The sequence below is a fragment of the Zootoca vivipara genome, chromosome 2 (assembly GCF_965207765.1).
Source record: "Zootoca vivipara chromosome 2, rZooViv2.hap1.1, whole genome shotgun sequence".
NCBI lineage: Eukaryota > Metazoa > Chordata > Lepidosauria > Squamata > Lacertidae > Zootoca > Zootoca vivipara.
This window is the reverse complement of record NC_142584.1, coordinates 105,241,351-105,259,954: the sequence shown is the minus strand read 5'-3', so window position 1 is coordinate 105,259,954 and position 18,604 is coordinate 105,241,351. Positions and strand designations below refer to the sequence as shown.

General features: G+C 45.4%; 1 protein-coding gene and 1 pseudogene across 2 annotated transcripts; one reads left to right on the top strand and one right to left on the bottom strand.

The window, feature by feature from the left end:
* Positions 1–2,132: 2,132 nt before the first annotated feature.
* LOC118080935 (zinc finger protein RFP-like) lies at positions 2,133–16,673 on the top strand. 2 transcript variants are annotated; one of them, XM_088663341.1, is made up of 8 exons: positions 2,133–2,555; positions 10,135–10,230; positions 11,449–11,679; positions 12,146–12,168; positions 13,938–14,053; positions 14,780–14,812; positions 15,196–15,648; positions 16,546–16,673. In XM_088663341.1, the coding sequence occupies exons 1-8, from the start codon at positions 2,133–2,135 to the stop codon at positions 16,623–16,625; spliced, it is 1,455 nt and encodes a 484-aa protein (XP_088519467.1). In that variant the 3' UTR covers positions 16,626–16,673. The 2 variants fall into 2 exon arrangements, with proteins under 2 accessions (XP_088519467.1, XP_034962871.3); XM_035106980.3 differs by having other exon boundaries at positions 15,196–16,673.
* Positions 3,621–4,417, bottom strand: LOC148687008 (endogenous retrovirus group PABLB member 1 Env polyprotein-like; annotated as a pseudogene).
* Positions 16,674–18,604: the final 1,931 nt, after the last annotated feature.

Sequence of the window (18,604 nt, the reverse complement as noted above, 5' to 3'; positions counted from 1 at the left end):
TGAAGGCAGGCCCCAAACAGCAGTGGAGTCTGCTTTTAATGTTTCAGTAAGGAGCTTCCAGAGCTTTCTGATCAACATTTTTGGTGTGCGCTTGTGTCTGTAAGCTATTTTTATTTATTTCAATTAAAGCTTGAAAACACACACAAAGAAAACACAGTATACAGAAATAAACATAAAATACCAAGCATTTTTAACCTAAAAAGCAGAAGAAAAGAGATAAAGGAAATGAAAAAACCTCCACCCAGAGAGGAGTGCTGGGCTGCAACGCACTAAGGTTGCCCCCCTCAAAAAATTGCAGCCAGGGCTATGGACCCCCTGGCATCCCCCATATCACAAAAAATTGTGTTTTAGATATTGCAAAAGAAGCTGGACAGCTTCGATAGCCATTGTGGAATGACACTTCCATCCGACTACTGTACACCCAATGACCCACAACTGGGATTGCTTCAGTAATATTTCCCTTTTGGGTGATGCCTCTGTACCTGTTGTGCTATTGTTTGCTTGCTTGCTTGCTTGTTGGTGTTGGTGTGCATGCATTTTAAAATTAGTTTTTATTGAAGTTATTTTTTTGTGATACAAACCAAACAAATAACCTACGTATGGCGTCCCTGCTTTCAAATCATAGTCTTTTGAGCACTGTTTGTTTGCATTCAGTATGAGACACTATTTTCCTAGGGTTGGGGGGGGATAATGATTGTTGTCAGGGCCGGATTTAGGTTTGATGAGGCCCTAAGTTGTCCCGTTGTCCTTTGTCAACAACAAATTGTCGCTATTTTTGTGTTGAATATACTGTATGCTATATGGTAATTTATGGACCTAATACCGGTAGGTATCGAAAACCATTTGCACATAACAAATAGGAGGCTACACAACACAAAACACTGTTGCTGTCTGTAGGATTTATTTTATTTGTTTTTTATCTTATATTTTGGAAATGTACATCCATTTCCCCCCCTTTAATTATTATTTTTTGGGGGGCCCCCAAGAGAGTGGGACCCTAAGGAGCTATAGCTTGTTCAGCTTATATGTAAATCCGGCAATAACAACAATTTGCTGTTGGGTATTGCAGTCCGGCCCTTTCACGGATCACTGCATTGTCGTGGCGAAGGGGCTTGAATAACTCGAAGAAGCTATGAGCTATGCCATGCAGGGCCACCCAAGATGGACAGGTCATAGTGGAGAGTTTTGACTAAACGTGATCCACGTGGATCAGGAACTGGCAAGCTACTCCAGTATCCCTGCCAAGAAAAATCCATGGACAAAGACAACAGGCAGATAGAAGTTATGAGGAGACTCTTGAGAGCCCCATGGACTGCTAGAAGATCAAACCTATCCATTCTGAAGGAAATCAGCCCTGAGTGCTCACTGGAAGGACAGATTGTGAAGCTGAGGCTCTAGTACTTTGGCCACCTCATGAGAAGAGAGGACTCCCTGGAAAAGACCCTGATGTTGGGAAAGATGGAGGGCACAAGGAGAAGGGGACGATAGAGGACAAGATGGTTGGACAGTGTTCTTGAAGCCGCCAACATGAGTCTGACTAAACTGCGGGAGGCAGTGGAAGACAGGAGTGCCTGGCGTGCTCTGGTCCATGGGGTCACGAAGAGTCGGACACGACTAAACGACTAAACAACAACAACATTGCAGTCCGAAACAGCTTCAGGATGCCAGGTTGGTGGAGCGCAGAAGCGCAGATTTGTTATTATCTCCTTTTTATCTAATTCGTTTGAAACTGAAAATCAATAAAACACAAATGGGGGGAAAAAGCCACCCACTTTTCAGAAGACGCATAGAGAGGACTGGGCTGGAAACCAGCTATTTCCCATAACGCGGCCTTCCCCATCCTTGTGCCCTGCAGACGTTTCGGACTACAATACCCATCACGCGTGCACGCTGGCAGGGGCTGATGGGTACTGTAGTCCGAAACGTCTGCAGGGCACAAGGTTAGTGGAGCGCAGAAGCGCAGATGCTCCGGCGCCTCTTGGGCGCGCAGAGCGTTACGCTCCCCAACTGGAGGAGTCCTCAGTCCTAATCCTCTCCCTGGCTCGGCCTCTCAGCCTGAGCTACGGAGCGCCATTGAGCCCGGAGGACCAGGCACTGCTACTGTTTCTGCTATTGCCGCCGCCGCCGCCGCCATGGAGAACCCGGTGGAGAGCCTGCACAAAGAAGCCACTTGCTCCATCTGCCTGGAGTACTTCCGCGACCCGGTCTCCATCCCTTGCGGGCACAGCTTCTGCAGGTCGTGCATCGCGCAGTGCTGGAAGGAGCGCAGCACCGACTTCTCGTGCCCTCAGTGCCGGGTGGTGTCCCTGCAGAGGAATTTCAGGCCCAACCGCGAGCTGGGCAACGTGGTGGAGATCGCCAAGAGGCTGGGCTCCGGCGCCGAGCAGGAGGAGCCGGGAGGCGGCGGCGGGAGGCAGGTGTGCGAGAAGCACCGCGAGGCGCTGAAGCTCTTCTGCAGCGAGGAGGAAGACCTCATCTGCTGCATCTGCCGGGAGTCCCGAGCGCACAGGAGCCACGCTGTGTTCCCCGTGGAGGAAGCGGCCCAGGATTATAAGGTGAATAGTGGGGGGCACACGCGCGCACACTTGACTGGTGCTATTTGGCGCCCTATTGGGGCACCCCCTCCTCAGAATGGTGGAACATAGGAAAGTGCCTCCCACCCAGTGCTGGATTTACTTATAAGCTAAACAAGCTATAGCTTAGGCCCCCAAAAATTTGAAGGAAAAACAAACAAACCTGGATGTACATTTCCAAAATATAAGATATAAAATAAAATAAAATAAAACCTACATACAGCAAATGAAACAAGAAGTCAACAAGGAATGCATTTAAGGAATATTTGAGAAACAATAACATAAAAGAAACCCCTTTGGAAGAGCTAGACTGAACCTTGTACAGTATATTATAAATCTATATTACAAATGTTTAAATATATGAATAAGTAAGGGGAAGGTAATATGTATACAAAACTGTGTGAAAACATCCAAATAATAGACAAAATACAGCAAGTTTAATTGGAAGTCATTTTAAAATTAAGGCAAGAGAATATAAGTTGGAAAGTGATAGAATAATTGGTTTTATGTTCATTGTTTTGTTATTTGTTACTGGAACGTATAATTTATGTTTGTAAGTATATGTATGTAATTTGTTTGTATGTAATTTGTTTGCAATATAATTTTTAAATAATAAAGATCTATACATAAAAAACACTACATACAGCAACAGTGTTTTGTGTTGTTGTGTAGGCTCCTATGTGTCGGAGAACCAGCCGACTCTTAGGTGCGAGGAAATCATGAGACGAGAGTCAGGAGTTTCAGATAGAGAGCATGAGCAGAGTGCTGAGCGAAGTGCGCTGAGCAGAGTGCTGACTGCCTCTCAGCCTCAGCTCCTTTATTATGGATGGTTTCCTTGTAAAAAACATTAACCTTTAACCTATACATGACTCATGCAAACAAGGAAGATGTGTAAACAGACAGGCTGGCGCCAGTGGTCACTTGATTGATTACCCCCAATAAACCTGTGCCTTACACAGAGAACTCCATTTGTACATTCCCACAGAGTGTTTCCTGTGTACATTCCCACATCACCTCTTTCTTTTTATTTTTAAGCAACAGGGTAAATTAACACGTGGGAAGCCAGATAGGGAGTCGCTGATACCTCGCAATGAAGGCTCCACGTGAAATTCCAGTGGAGGGGCGTGCAGCCTGAAACCAGGTCATGCATTGACCAAAGAGGGAGGGTAAACATTGAATGCAGCAACATAACATAACCAAGCCACAGGCTAATCCCATAACCGTCAAAAGTGTTTTCCTGATCCAGGCACCGTTAGGCAACCAAGACAGCAGCCATTCCCATGGATCAAAACCCACGGCAGGTTGCAAGGGCTGTGCAGCCACCAAGTTCTCCATTTCTTGTATAGTATGAGTAATGTTAGGACCATTATCTTGCACATACATGCAACAATGACTATGTATTAAGGCACATACGCCTCTTTTCGAGGCTAAAATCACATCCTGTAATTCTGTATTGATCAATTTCATGCCTTTAACTGTGTCATTGAACAAAGCCTCTGTCCAGTTAGCTAAGTGATGCAAATCTCTATAATTCATTTTGCTACTCCTAATAATGGCAAAATACTACGAGCTATCTGAGTATCAGTATATTGTGTTATAGGGGCATTGACTTCGTGTTTATTGCGCAAGCGGGTGCGAGGAAGAGCATCTAACTTATACACCAGTGGTATCACTACCCCTAGAGTGCAAGTCCCTGAAAAAGCAGAGGGAATCTCTTTGTATGCATTCTTACCACACAAAAGCCACAGATTTGATTGTAACACGCATGTGGATCTCCAACTCTTCTTCATCCAATCAAACCATGAATAAAAAGCACGGCATGTAGCCTGTTGGTAATATGTCATGTATCTGGTAACATTATTAATTGTTACCTTGGGCCTACCGCTTTGGGTAGTGACGTTAAGAAAACAAGAGCTACCATTAACATATAAGTCCAATTACAATAAGGATAATGACCTAAAAATCTGCTACTATCGTGATTAAAACGAAAACATCGTGGAGCTACTTCTAATAATGATAATATAACAGGGGGTGAACTAATACGATTATCTCTCATATTATTACTAATTCTAAAAGAATCATTAATAGGAATACCATGCAGTAATATCCCCTGAATGACTTGACTGTGAGGGAATATGTAAGCAAATCCAACAATCAGAATAGTTAAGCAATTTCGCAAACTGAGAAATATCCTGTACATAGGTATTATTATTCCATATGGAATGATAAGAGTCATGTCTTTGATACTTCTGTAAAATGGCAGCACGCCTAGAGCGATTATGGCTTGCAGATCGAATAAATGGAAGGTGATCTTGACGGAGTGCAGCCATATTTAGAGCACGATGCCGCCAGGTGCAATGGTGTTTCAGACCGGGTGACAGGTGCTGTCCTCCAGAAAGAGTGTAGAAAGGTCTGCCTCCTCCCTCAGCGGCATCTGCGACTGAATGGGCTGAAGAAGAAGCTGTAGATGATTGCCAGGGTCGTACACAGCGTGCTGGCACCCACAGAGGGTCCCCATCGATGGCATATCCATGTCCCCAGGCAATCAGCAGTACAAGGCCACGCCATGCTGGATCCGGATGTTTCCTGAAAGACACAAGGGAGCGAGGCAGCTCCTCCTCTTTTCTAAAATGTAATTCTGCAGGAGTATGCTGCTTATTATGCGGGTATAAAAGATAAAAAAGCACTTGATGCACAATATAAGATATTTCCGCAATAGGAGCGTTCTTTCCACTAAGTTGTGGAAAAAGCAGAGATTTAAAAGTTGAATGCTCAGCAATTGCTTGTCCTGTAGAATTAAAAGGAATACCATGAGTTAATTTCACATTCCACAATGTACAGAAATCAGAAAATCGCTTAGAAATATACGCAGGGCCATTATCCGTTTTGATGCTGCTAGGCTTTCCCATGACCGAAAAACAGCGCAGAGTGTGCTGTATTACGTGCCTGGCTGTCTCCCCTTTTAAGGGCGTCGCCCAGATGAAGCCCAAAGACGTGTCCACCGTGAGGTGCAGTCTTGAAAAAAGAGGCTAACAACGGGGTGAGAGTGACATCCATTTGCCAAATTGAGAGAGGGGCAATCCCTCTGGGATTGACAGCATCAAAAGGAAACATGGTAGGGGCTTTAGAACAAGAAAAACATTGCGAGACAATGTCTCGTGCCTGAGAAATTGATGTTTGAAAAGACTTGGCTAGAACCCTGGCAGATTGATGAAAGGTGGCATGGCTCAGCAGAGGGTCAAAAAACAAAGAAAAGACCTGCTCTTGCTTCAAAGCAGCATCTGCTACAGCATCTTGTAGCAGACGCTGCAAAGAGAGAAACAATTGCAACAAAATCATCATCCAGAGCAGGATAATGTATGCCACTGACAAGAATGTCAAAAATCTGGAGACATACTGAATATCAACAATCAGGTTAAACTTCACATTCTGAAACAGATCAAAAGCCAAAATCACCACAGCCAATTCAGAACGCTGAGCGGATTCCTGCTCCGTTGTAAATCTTGTCTTCCAGGCCCCCTCCTCCCTCCACACAACCACCCCCCTTGTCTTGGTCCCATCTGTGAAGAGGGTGAGAGCAAAGGGGATAGGGGAGGGGGAGCACAGGGAACGGAGGTAATAGGAGACAGAGGAAAGAAAGATCAATGCCACAGCACATTGTCTTCCCTTGATAACAACGTCCATAACAGCTGCTGGAGAAGTATGTACGTTCTGCAGTGATGCATGGGGCAAGTGTAGCCATTCAACAAGACAAACGCGAGACTGAGAAAATTCTGCAGGCTGGTAGAGAACAGCTGTGGGCAGCAATTTTGTGGCAAAAACAGCCAATGACAATAGTCCTGTGGAATCCAGGCGATCCACCATAGATTTTTGCAAATGGTGATTAATCGTTGCCAGGGCTGATTCCATATCCAGTATGATGTCTGCCGGTTGCTTATGTCCTTTCAGGGCATTGTACAAAGGTGATAGTACACACGTTGGCAAGTCTATGTATGATTTTGCCCAATTCGAATGTCCTAACAGCAGTTGTAGATCCACCAGCCAGAGTACCGCTGGAAAATGCAGCTGCAGTATCAGGGGTGCTGCTGCTTGTTGCGTATCCTTGTGTTCCAGGTATGTGATAGGCAGGGTGCGTTGAATTTTTTCCAGGGCGATTTTAAGCCCTGCAGAGGTGAGATCCTCTGTCAGCTGGTGCACCCATGTTTCAGGAATGTCTTTAGCGGCAAGCAATTTTGCTGTGTGGGATTCAGAGCCGATTGATTGACAGGCTTTTAACATGTCGGCTATTGCCACATCAGGTGTAGCCACCAGCGGGCGCAAAGATTGTTTACAGTCTTCATTGGCATTATCAAAGGCTAATTGTCTGATGATTACTCCTTGCGCTGCTGTATCTTGAACCTGGCGTCTAAGGGTATTGTACAGTCTATTTATGAAAGCGCCATAAGGTTCAGTGGGTCCTTGCTGCACGCTCCCCCATCGCTCCCCTTTTTTTAACTTCACAGGAGGAACAGACATCAAAGCCTCCTGGGCAGCTGAAATTGTGGCGTCCCAGTACTGAGGATCCAGAGCCAATTGCTGCGCAGTTGTTAAAAAATTCCCAGCTCCTGTGAGACCATCCAGGACGTCTCCAGGTGTTAACATAACAGGGGGAGGGAGGGGGGGTGCCCCTGCTGCCAAGGCTGCAACGGCATTGGCATGTGCTGCCTGTGCAGCATTATTCAAATTTGTTTGGATATCATGGACCCGGCGTTGACAAGCCCAGGTCCAACTTTGCATAAAAATTATCATTTGATTTGGCTTGAGCACTGTTCTAGCCAGTAATTTAATATCCTCTGGCAATAATTGCTGTTGAAAAATAGTGCCAAAGAGACCAAGAGTATACGGGGAATGCAATCCATTGTCTCTTACTGACTGATACAATTCTTTGATGTATCGGAGTTGAAATTGCTCGTGCCGTGGTGCCCCGCCCCCAGGTCCCGCAGGCACAATCACAGTAGACTCAAAAGCCAGCAAAGGAGCTGCTGCTTTAAGAGATTCCTGGAGCTTTGTAGTATTCCCCCCCTCCTGCTTCACAGTGGGCATGGTACTTTGAAATGCAGGCAAAACCTGAGAGACATAAGCTGGAGGGGGTGGGGTGGCAGACAAAGAAAGTTGCTGTTTTCCTGGCGGAGTTAAATTAGGTGGGTCCGGACCAGGAGGGATGGGGGCAGGCAATGCCGGAGAAACAGAAGGCTTCAGTGGGGGAGGCATGCATGCGGGTGGTGCAGAGGGGAGGCTTGAAGCAGCTGCCAGAAAGATATTCTTTGGCATGACTAGTGCCAAGCATGCTCTTATTTTCCCCCACGTAATTAAGACACGTACTCCAATGCTGGGATGAGCATGAAAATGTTCACCAAGTTTGTCCCAAAAATCTAATTCCCAAGTTCCATCCTCCGGAAACCATGGACAGTGCTCATAAGCAGTATGAATAAAAGTAATAAGATCGTCTTCTGAGGCATGCTGATTGTTAGAAGTCAGCAGGTATTTTAAGTCTTTAAGAAAACGTTTCTGTGGCACAGAAAGCGAAGTGCCCATTGTAAATGCAGGAAGAGAAAAATAAGCAATAGCTGGGAGCCAACTCACCGGGGATCCTAAGATGAGGTAGACGTCTGAACCCTTGCCGGGCGGGTGAGTAGCTGATGCAGGACCACGACGTGCGTCCTTTCAACAATGGCGTAGAACTTTTTAGCCTCACACGGGGCACCACTTGTCGGAGAACCAGCCGACTCTTAGGTGCGAGGAAATCATGAGACGAGAGTCAGGAGTTTCAGATAGAGAGCATGAGCAGAGTGCTGAGCGAAGTGCGCTGACTGCCTCTCAGCCTCAGCTCCTTTATTATGGATGGTTTCCTTGTAAAAAACATTAACCTTTAACCTATACATGACTCATGCAAACAAGGAAGATGTGTAAACAGACAGGCTGGCGCCAGTGGTCACTTGATTGATTACCCCCAATAAACCTGTGCCTTACACAGAGAACTCCATTTGTACATTCCCACAGAGTGTTTCCTGTGTACATTCCCACACCTATGATGTAAGTAATAGGCCCCGCCTGCTTGCTAAAATATCACTGGTTTTCTCTTTTCTAGATATAGGGTGCCTACATTCTGCATGGACTGGTGACATGGTAACATGTGCAAATGGCTTTAGATACCTATTCAGTCCATAAGTTACCATATAGCATATATTCAACACAAAAAACAGCGACAATTTGTTGTTGACAAAGGACAGCTGGACATATAAAGGGCCCAATTACCTTCAGTAGCTTAGGGCCTCATCAAATCTAAATCCGGCCCTGCTCCCACCAAGTCAGAAGCATTGGTCCATTTTGCTTGGTAATGACAGTGGTTCTCCAGGATTTCAGGATGGAGTTTCAGCCTAGGGCTGCCACATTTCAAAAAAGTAAAAACCAGGACACCCTGAGCTGTTGACTCCCAAATTGTTAATTTTTTTAAAAAAAATGCCGAAAAACCACAATTTTTCTATTATTATTATTATTATTATTTGAATTTATATACCGCCCTATACCTGGGGGTCTCAGGGTGGTTCACACAATAAAATCAAGATATAAAATCAAATACATAATAAAAATAAAAACAACAACCCAATAGCTCCCCCCTCCAAATTGCATTCTCTAAGATCCAGGACAGCGCACTGCCTTTTGGAAATTCCCCAGACGTTGATTCTGCAGACATATGGCAGCCCTAGTCTCAACCAACTTTACCATGGATGGTTACCCGTAATGAATGCTTTACTTGAGATTCCTGGAATAGATGGCCCTTGGGGTCCATTCCAATTCTAGATTTGTATGATTCTACCTGGAGATGTCGGGGATTGAACTTGGGTCCTTCTGCTTGCAAGGCAGATGCTCTACCACCAAGCCACGGACAGGCCCATTCTTGTTGCGGTATAACAGGCATCCCCAAACTTCAGCCCTCCAGATGTCTTGGACTACAACTCCCATCTTCCCTGACCACTGTCCTGTTAGCTAGGTATCATGGGAGTTGTAGGCCAAAACATCTGGAGGGCCGCAGGTTGGGGATGCCTGCGGTACAACCTTGCATAGACACTGAACCTCAGAGGAAGGAAGCCGTTATTATCATAATAGTGAAAACGCTGATAATAATAATGCAACATTATGGTGTTGATGATGATGACATTGAGACCAACCTACCAATATTATTAGTGCTAGTAGCAGCAACTGTAGTATTGTTCCTTCCCATCTGAAGAATCTTGTCGGTTAGTCCCCTCCCCCCTTGCCTTTGAAACTATGTGTGATGTTGAAAGTATGTTTGAAGTTGGAGAAATAAAATGCTGGGTTAATGCCATAATATTTTATTTCCATTGCTCCATAATCTGGGTGGGTTTCTTTTGTTCCCGTGTTGATTATGGAATATCAGTAATTTTTTTTTGTATTTCACTATCGGTTAAATTGGATGTAACCTGTTGCTTGTGTGTGAAGCAACATGGGGCATTAGTTACTAACGACAACACTATTTCAAAATAAGTTTCTATTTGTTTAGAAAGAAATCCAGAGCCGTCTGCAGAGCTTAAAGGAAGAGAAAGAGAAACTCCTGGGGTTAAAACTGGCTGGAGAAAATAGACACCAGGAATATCTGGTTAGTATAGAATCCTGTGGTATAGCCTAGCAAGGAATGTGGGCATTAGTTTATCTTTATTTAATGTGCTTTTACATCCTGGAACTTGAAGATATAATCCAGGGCTTTAATCAGCAGACCAAGCAGGAAACAGTGATGGCCGCCAACTTGGAAGGCTTTAAAAGTGGGCTAACAAAATTCACGTAGGATAAGACTATCAGTGGTTGGCATCACTAGGGAACAGGGAGGATATATAGACCTTGTAGTGTTCCAAATGCAGCTCTTTTCCCATGGCAACATTTCACTACACGTATAAGGAGGGCCATGCTGGATCAGACAAAAGACCTATCCTTTCTACCAGGCAGGTTCTCTGATGTTCTACGGTAGTTGCTTCTGAATTTTAGCTTTTCATTTTGTTGCTTTGATTATATTTGCATTTTGATCTGTGCAATCCCCTGCCCCAAATGCAGATGACACCAAATTGAGAGGGGTAGTTAATGCCATGGAAGACAGAATCAGGGTTCAAGATGACCTTAACAGATTGGAGAACTATTGGGCCCAAACTAACAAAATGAATTTGAATAGGGACAAATTTAAGATTCTACACTTACGGTAAGCAGAAAGAACCAGCTGCACAAATATAAGATAGGGGACACCTGGCTTACTAGCAGTACATGTGAAACGGATGTAGGGGTCTTAATAGACCATTAGCTGAACATGAGTCAACAGTGTGATGCAGCAGCAAAAAAAGAAAAGAAAAAAGAAAGGCTAATGCTATTCTAGGCTGGATCAACAGAAGTATTGTGTCCAGATCAAGGGAAGTAATCTCTGTTCTGCCTTAGTCAGACCACACCTGGATTACAGTGTCCAGTTCTGGGTACCACAATTTAAGAGGGATGTTGACAAGCTGGGACATGTGCAGAGGAGGGCAACCAGAATGATCAAGGGTCTAGAAACAAGGCCTTCTGAGGAACAGTTGAGGGAGTTGGGTATGTTTAGCCTGGAAAAGAGGAGACTGAGAGGAGATATGATAGCCATCTTCAAATATCTACCGGTAAGGCGCTCTCATGTTGTGCCTTCAAATTGCGCTGCTGACTTTTAAAAATCAAAACTTAGTATATTTTGGTTTTCCAAAAGAGTTCCAGTATTTCAGATTAATTTCTGCTTATTTGAGGGGTGTTTGCTGATCTTCCCAATGCCCTGACCCATCTTTCTCCCACTTTCCTCCCTATGTTACAGAAGCAAACAGAAGCCGAGAGGCAGAAATTGATGTCCGAATTTGAGCTGGTGCATCACTTTCTGGAGGAGCAAGAAAAACTCCTGCTGCATCAGCTGAATGAGCTGGAGAAGGAGATTATGAAGCATCAGAAAGAACATGGGGGAAAGTTTTCTGATGAGATTGTCTCTCTCAGTGCCCTGATAGATGAGATAGAAGAAAAATGCACACAGCCAGACAGCGAATTCTTGCAGGTGAGATGAGGTGGTTGTTGGGTGGGGTAGAACTGAAAAAAGGACACAACAAACTGAAGAATAAGCCTAAAGCTGTCCTTAACATAACCAAATCCTTATACTTATTGCCCAGTAAGTAATACACAGGGTCCAGCTGAGTGTATGGTACTTCATGCAGACCAGAAAAGAGCTATACAAATAGCAAACACTATTGTTAGAGGTATCTTTCTACTGCAGTTGGAATGGCTTGCTCAGTAATGCCTGTCTCCCTGTCTCAGCAACTGAATGCATAATTTCATTCCAGTTAACTCATTTCCCCACTGCCCTGCTTTCTTCTCCCAACGATTAGAAGGTGCGCAGTTTCTAAACTACGCTGTCTCTGTTTCTCAGATATAAGTGGCTATAATGAGAATCTCCTGTTATGCTCATGTTGATGCAGAGTTCCTGTCTTTCTCTTCCCTGTCCACCTACGCTCCTCTCTCTCTAGGATATCAGAAGCACCTTGGGCAGGTATGTGGCACTGACATCCACTGAAGGCATGCATTTGCATATATATATATATATATGCCCTCAAGATTGTGCTGCTTCATTCCGGTTTGCAGATAGTTTGCTTTTTCAAAATATTAAAGCTGTGGTATACTGTGACAGACCATCTTGCCCAGAGATGGGGAACCAGGTGTTGCTGGACTCCAGCTCCCATCAGGCCCAGCCTGTGTACCTAACTGTCGGGGATGATGGGAGTTGTAGTCCAGCAACATCTGCAGGACAACATGTTCCACCATCCCTGATCTAACCAGGACTGTCAACTCTGAATGTGAAGGGTTGCCCAGGATCTCAGGCAGAGTTCTTTCCCGCGATTGCCACCTGCGACCCTTTAAGTGGAGATGCCATGGGCTGGGCCGGGTCTTTTGTACATGTGGATCTCTGGCCCTTCCCACTTTTGTTAGCAGCTCCTCCCAGTCTCCAAGCTGAGATGGGCTTTCTATTTCTTCCATATTCATACACACTTTGGATACTCTTGGACTTTGGTTTGTATCACTGTGATGCGGGTGGCGCTGTGGTCTGTACCGACCGGAAGGTTGGTGGTTTGAATCCCTGCGGCGGGGTGAGGTCCCGTTGCTCGGTCCCTGCTCCTGCTAACCTAGCAGTTTGAAAGCACGTCAAAGTGCAAGTAGATAAATAGGTACCGCTGCAGCGGGAAGGTAAATTGCGTTTCCGTGCGCTCTGGTTTCCGTCACTGTGTCCCGCTGCGCCAGAAGCAGTTTAGTCATGCTGGCCACATGACCCGGAAAACTCTCTGTGGACAAACGCTGGCACCCTCGGCCTGAAAGCAAGATGAATGCCGCAACCTCATGGTCGCCTTTGACTGGACTTAACCGTCCAGGAGTCCTTTACCTTTTTTTACCTTCCAGGATGCCTTTTTAAACAATGGACAGAGGCACTGTGCTCTCTCTTAACAGCTTCACAAAAGACTGTTGTGGGGAGTCCAGGATATGCTTTTCCTGGCATAGCAATAATAACAAGCAAAATGTGGGATTTAGTCTCTTATGTGGCCTTTTGCAAAATCACATTGAACAGAATAGTCATAAGACCAATGAATGCACTGAAGAAAAACATTTCCCCAGGTACAAAATCCTGCAATATCACTTATCAGAAAATAGGATGCTCTTACAGAGAAACTGCAGTCATCTCACTGCTTCTCCCAGGGAGCTAAATGTACTCATACTGTACAGCTCCACCTCTGAGAGACACATACTACTATTTCACCTGTTTTATCACAGGGCCAGCTTCCAGGGCTGAATCTTGGATCAGCACTGACTCAGATTTAAGTACAACTTTTGCCTATAAAACGGGATGCAGGTGGCGCTGTGGATTAAACCACAGAGCTTGGGCTTGCCAATCATAAGGTCGTCGGTTCGAATCCCCGCAACGGGATGAGCTCCCATTGTTCGGTCCAGCTCCTGCCAACCTAGCAGTTCGAAAGCACGTCAAAAGTGCAAGTAGATAAACAGGTACCGCTCCGGCAGGAAGGTAAACGGCATTTCTGTGTGCTGCTCTGGTTCGCCAGAAGCGGCTTTGTCATGCTGGCCACATGACCTGGAAGCTGTACGCCGGCTCCCTCGGCTAATAAAGCAAGATGAGTGCCGCAAACCCAGAGTCGTCCGCAACTGGACCTAACGGTCAGGGGTCCCTTTACCTTGCCTGTAAAACCAAGTGTCACGCAGCCTTAATTGGGCATCTGCAGAATGGGGGGGAAACTGACACATTTCTTTTCCAAGGTTTGACAAGGAGCCCTTTCAGTCACCTGAAGAGATGCCATCCAAGGTGGAAAAAAGACTCGGTGAATTATCGGAGAAAAACAGCGTGCTCACAAATATCCTGAACAACTTCAAAGGTACCGATGATCTGCTTTAAAAGTTGCAAGTAGAACTTGGGGCTAAAGGGTGCAATGTAAAGCGCTCCTGTTCAGGATTCCTGTCAGCCACGCCCACTTCCAGAATACTCCAGGCTGCCCACCCCCAGTTTTCCATCCCCCACAAAAAAAGACATTCAGCATTCCGTGGCCATGAGTACCATACCTCACTGGGCTGTTTTTTGGTGTGGGAGTGCCCCATTAATTCACCTGCCCCCTCTCACTATCCCTTGAAACATTGGATTTCCTCCTGAGCTTGTTGATGCCTCCCCTGTTATTTTGTCTCCCCTATGTTTCTTAGTCACCTTATTTGGGTTGAAGTTCTGTCAGTTCTTGTCAGCTGAGTTTGCTACCAGAGTGAATGATCGAAAAAGTATAAATCCATTCTCAGTTGGAAGGTATTTTTAAAAGTATGTATTGCAAAGTGTCAAAAAGTGCATTCTGTGTGCATTTATTTTTAGATCCTTTCTGAGCTTTTCACAGATATGACTGAGTTTATTATTCAGTCTACCTTAATTTCTCTTTTTCTGGCAATCCTGTCCATTCCCTTTCAACTACCCGCAAAGTATTTGCAGCAGAAAATATAGTACCTGCTTGCAGCCAGGAGAGTGAGAGAGGATAATGAAACCCACTTTTCTGAGAATATATAAATGAAATTAGAAATTGATCGCTGTTTGAAAATCACGTATGTCTCCTCTCATCCCTTAGACACTCTGCCATCAGAACTGGGGACAGAATGGGGTAAGCAACTGGTGGAAAACATTTGTGAGATAAGTTAGTTCATTCATGTTTGGTTCTGGAAAGAAGTAGTTGATACGGAGAGGTCTGAACTTAACTGGATCAGTTTGATTGCGACAGATAAATCTTGGAGGTATTGTTGTTAATGTTGTCATTGTCAACATCATTAAATTTATTGCCTGCCCCTCACTAGCAGGTTCCATATCAAAAAATAATAATAAAGCAAAGTGGAGTCAAAAGAATGGGCAGGGGTGGGGGGGCTTCTGAAAGAACACATCTCATTTGTCAAATGCGCTCTGTACCTAAACTACACCAATTTGGAATTAGCTGACAAAAATATAAACTGTTCCTTTATCCCAGCATATTTTCTCTCTCTCTCTCTGCAGTCAACATAACCCTTGACACAGACACAGCAAACCCCCAAATCATCATCTCTGAGGATCGAAAAAGTGCGAGATGGGACGTCACCAGGACAGACGTGCCCCACAATCCTAAGCGATTTAAGTCCTCTTGCTGCGTGCTGGGCTGCGAAGGATTCACTTCCGGGAGACATTACTGGGAGGTCAATGTGGAAGATGGGGGCATTTGGGCTGTGGGGGTAGCCCGGGCCTCTGTGAGGAGGAAGATAGAGCTCAAGCTGACCCCGGAGGAAGGGATCTGGGCCTTGCAAGGGGATTTTGGTCAATACCAGGCTCTCACTACCCCTGTGACACCTCTGTCCCCCATCTGCACCCCTAGGAGAATCCGGGTATTTCTGGACTATGAAAGGGGACAGGTGGAATTTCTTAATGCTGACACAAAGGACTCTGTCTTCATTTTCCCATCGGCTTCATTCTCTGGTGAGAGAGTTTTCCCCTTTTTTAAGGTGCTGCTTGCCCAGCTGACACTTGATGGCTGATGGGTCCCTCCCTCAAGATCACGTAAGGCAGATTAGTTGCTTCTTAATGCCGCTGTTCCAAGTCCATTACATTGTACTTGAAATCAGGAAGGGTAAAAGTTGGAGTAGACCTACCCTTCCAATGCATGCTGATGAACGGTTATGATTAATCCACACGATTGGTTGCCAAGCACAGCACCATCACTTGGTGGTGGTACTTACTCCAGATTTAATTCACGGAGATCACAAGGGTGCAGTTTTTTGCATGCGGCATTATACATGGGTGGTGCCAAAGTAAAGTTAAGGCTAGAGTGGGTTCAAAACACTTGGCTTCAATAAAAGAGGAGGTCGCTGCTTGTGTGTGTGGATGCAGAGAGGGTCTCCGTCAAATCACTCAACGCTGTGCCAGTTCTTATCACAAGAGTCACTGTTGTAGCAAGAACTTGAGTTTGCCAACCAAGGCTGAGCCTGACTAACCCAGTCAGACCATCTAGCTCAGTATTGTCAACACGGACAGGCAGCAACTCTCCTGAGTTTCAGGCACAGGGGGCATTCCCAGCTTTATCTGGAAGTGCAAATAAATGAACCTTTAGCCCTTCTCTGAAACTACTTTCACCAAAGACAGCTCCTTGGATTTCCTATGTTGCTGCATTAAAGTTGTTGTTGTTGTTGTTGTTAATGATGATGTTGATGTATTTAATTTTGTAAACCGCCTCCTATGCCCACAGACAGATGAGCGGGATAAAAATTAATAAACTCAAATGAAGTAGTAATGAAGGACAGAATACCTTCGATTCTGACGGGCTGAAACCCCCCCTCCCCCTTTCTTCTGCTAAGCATGCCTTACTTTGCCCCCCAGGAACAGATTTTGACTGGTTTGTGTCGTCGTGTAAAATGAGAATAATCACTAGTCTCTCGTCCATCATTGTTGTCAGGTAAATAAACGCGGACACCAATAAAATACCACGTGCAGCTAATGAGATCAAATCTTTTATTATTCTTTGGCGAATACTGGGAAGGTAGAGGAAAGAGGAAGTAATACGGTAGGCGCAATCCTATTGCCATTGCCCCGCTGGAGGAATCCTCTTCAGAGGAGTGAACATTATGGAGGAACAGGTGGTCTGGGGTCAGTGAGACAGATCGGGGTTGCTGCGCTCCAGCCTCCTACACGGAGACAGCCCTGGCTCAGAATCAGAGGTGGAAGCTGGGCCGTTTCCAAGCCCCGGAGAGCACCAGCTGCTATGTGTGCAAGCCCATTCCACTGCCTGATGCCAGAGTGTCTGCTTGAAATCCAGGGTCTCTGGAGGAGTAGAGGGCTATGCCTCATGAGTAGACCAAGCTCCTCAAGCAACATAGCTGCCTCCTAGGCTAAGGGCGATGCTCTTCAGCTCCAGACAGAGCTCTGGAACAACATTGTTGCAGGTTCTTGGACCACATTCACACCATACATTTAAAGCACATGTGATCCCACTTTAAACCATCATGGCTCCCCCCCCAAGCATTCTGGGAGCTGCAGTTTAAGGATGCTGAGAGTTGTTAGGAGGCCCCTATTCCCCTTACTGAGCTACAATTCTCAGAGTGGTTTAACAATCAAACACAGGAGTGTAGCTCTAGTCCAACCCCCTGCTTTGCAGGAATCTTCTGTCCAGTGTTGGGGCTAGAACCCACGACCCTGAGATTAAGTCATCCCTGCATTGCAGGGGGTTGGACTAGATGACCTAGGGGACCCCTTCCAACTGTACAATTCTACGCGTCTATTCTATGATGATTCCAATAGCTCCATGCGAAGCAGTCAAGGATTTAAAAGTCGTGTCTTTGTCATCTATAAGCAGTGTTTTTTTCTAAAAAAAATGTTTGGGGGTACTCTCTTTGTGACTCAAGGAAATCACCATGTTATAGTTCAAATCGGGGGAAATAAAGACAGTAAATGGACAAAAGTACAAAGATTCACAAAACGTTTAGGGGTATGCGTACCCCCAGAAAAAAGCACTGTCTATAAGAACACAAGCTTTGATAGTCTTTTGAGCAGCCTCAGTCACTTCAAAACAATTTCGCAGAGGAACAGGGCCGGATTTAGGCTTGATGAGGCCCTAAGCTACTGAAGGTAATTGCGCCCTTTATATGTCCAGCTGTCCTTTGTCAACAACAAATTGTCGCTGGTTTTTTTGGGTTGAATATATGCTATATGGTAATTTATGCACCTACAGTAAAAGGTATCTAAAGCCATTTGCACATGTTGCCATGCAACCAGTCCATGCAGAATATATGGTAAAGGGACCCCTGACCATTAGGTCCAGTCGTGACCGACTGGAGTTGCGGCGCTCATCTCGCTCTTGGCCGAGGGAGCCGGCGTACGGCTTCCAGGTCATGTGGTCAGCATGACAAAGCCACTTCTGGCGAACCAGAGCAGCACACGGAAACACTGTTTACCTTCCCGCTGTAGCGGTCCCTATTTATCTACTTACACTTTGACGTGCTTTTGAACTTCTAGGTTGGCAGGAGCTGGAACCGAGCTCACCTTCTGATTGGCAAGCCCTAGGCTCTGGTTTAACCCACAGGGCCACCCGCGTCCCCAGAATATACGGCAGGCACCCTATATATATAGAAATGAGCAAACCAGTAATATTTTAGGGAGCAGGCTAGCAGGCGGGTCCCATGACTTACATCACAGGAGCCTACACAACAACACAAAACACTGTTGCTGTATGTAGGTTTTATTTTATTTGTTTTTTATCTTATATTTTGGAAATGGATATCCAGTTTTCCCCCCTTTAAATTTTCTGGGGCCCCCAAGAGAGTGAGTCCCTAAGCTATATAGCTTGTTTAGCTTATACGTAAATCCAGCATTGCAGAGGAGTAACCCGCGCGTTTGCGCATTTTTGAAAAAAATAAATGCGTTTGCTGAACTCCAGCTCCCA

Coding starts and splice junctions, on each gene's coding strand:
- LOC118080935 (XM_088663341.1), top strand. CDS start 2,133: ATGGAGAACCCGGTGGAGAGCCTGCACAAAGAAGCCACTTGCTCCATC. Junction 12,169..13,937: donor ATCAGAAGCACCTTGGGCAG/GTATGTGGCACT, acceptor TTCTTTTCCAAG/GTTTGACAAGGAGCCCTTTC. Junction 15,649..16,545: donor CCCATCGGCTTCATTCTCTG/GTGAGAGAGTTT, acceptor TTTGCCCCCCAG/GAACAGATTTTGACTGGTTT.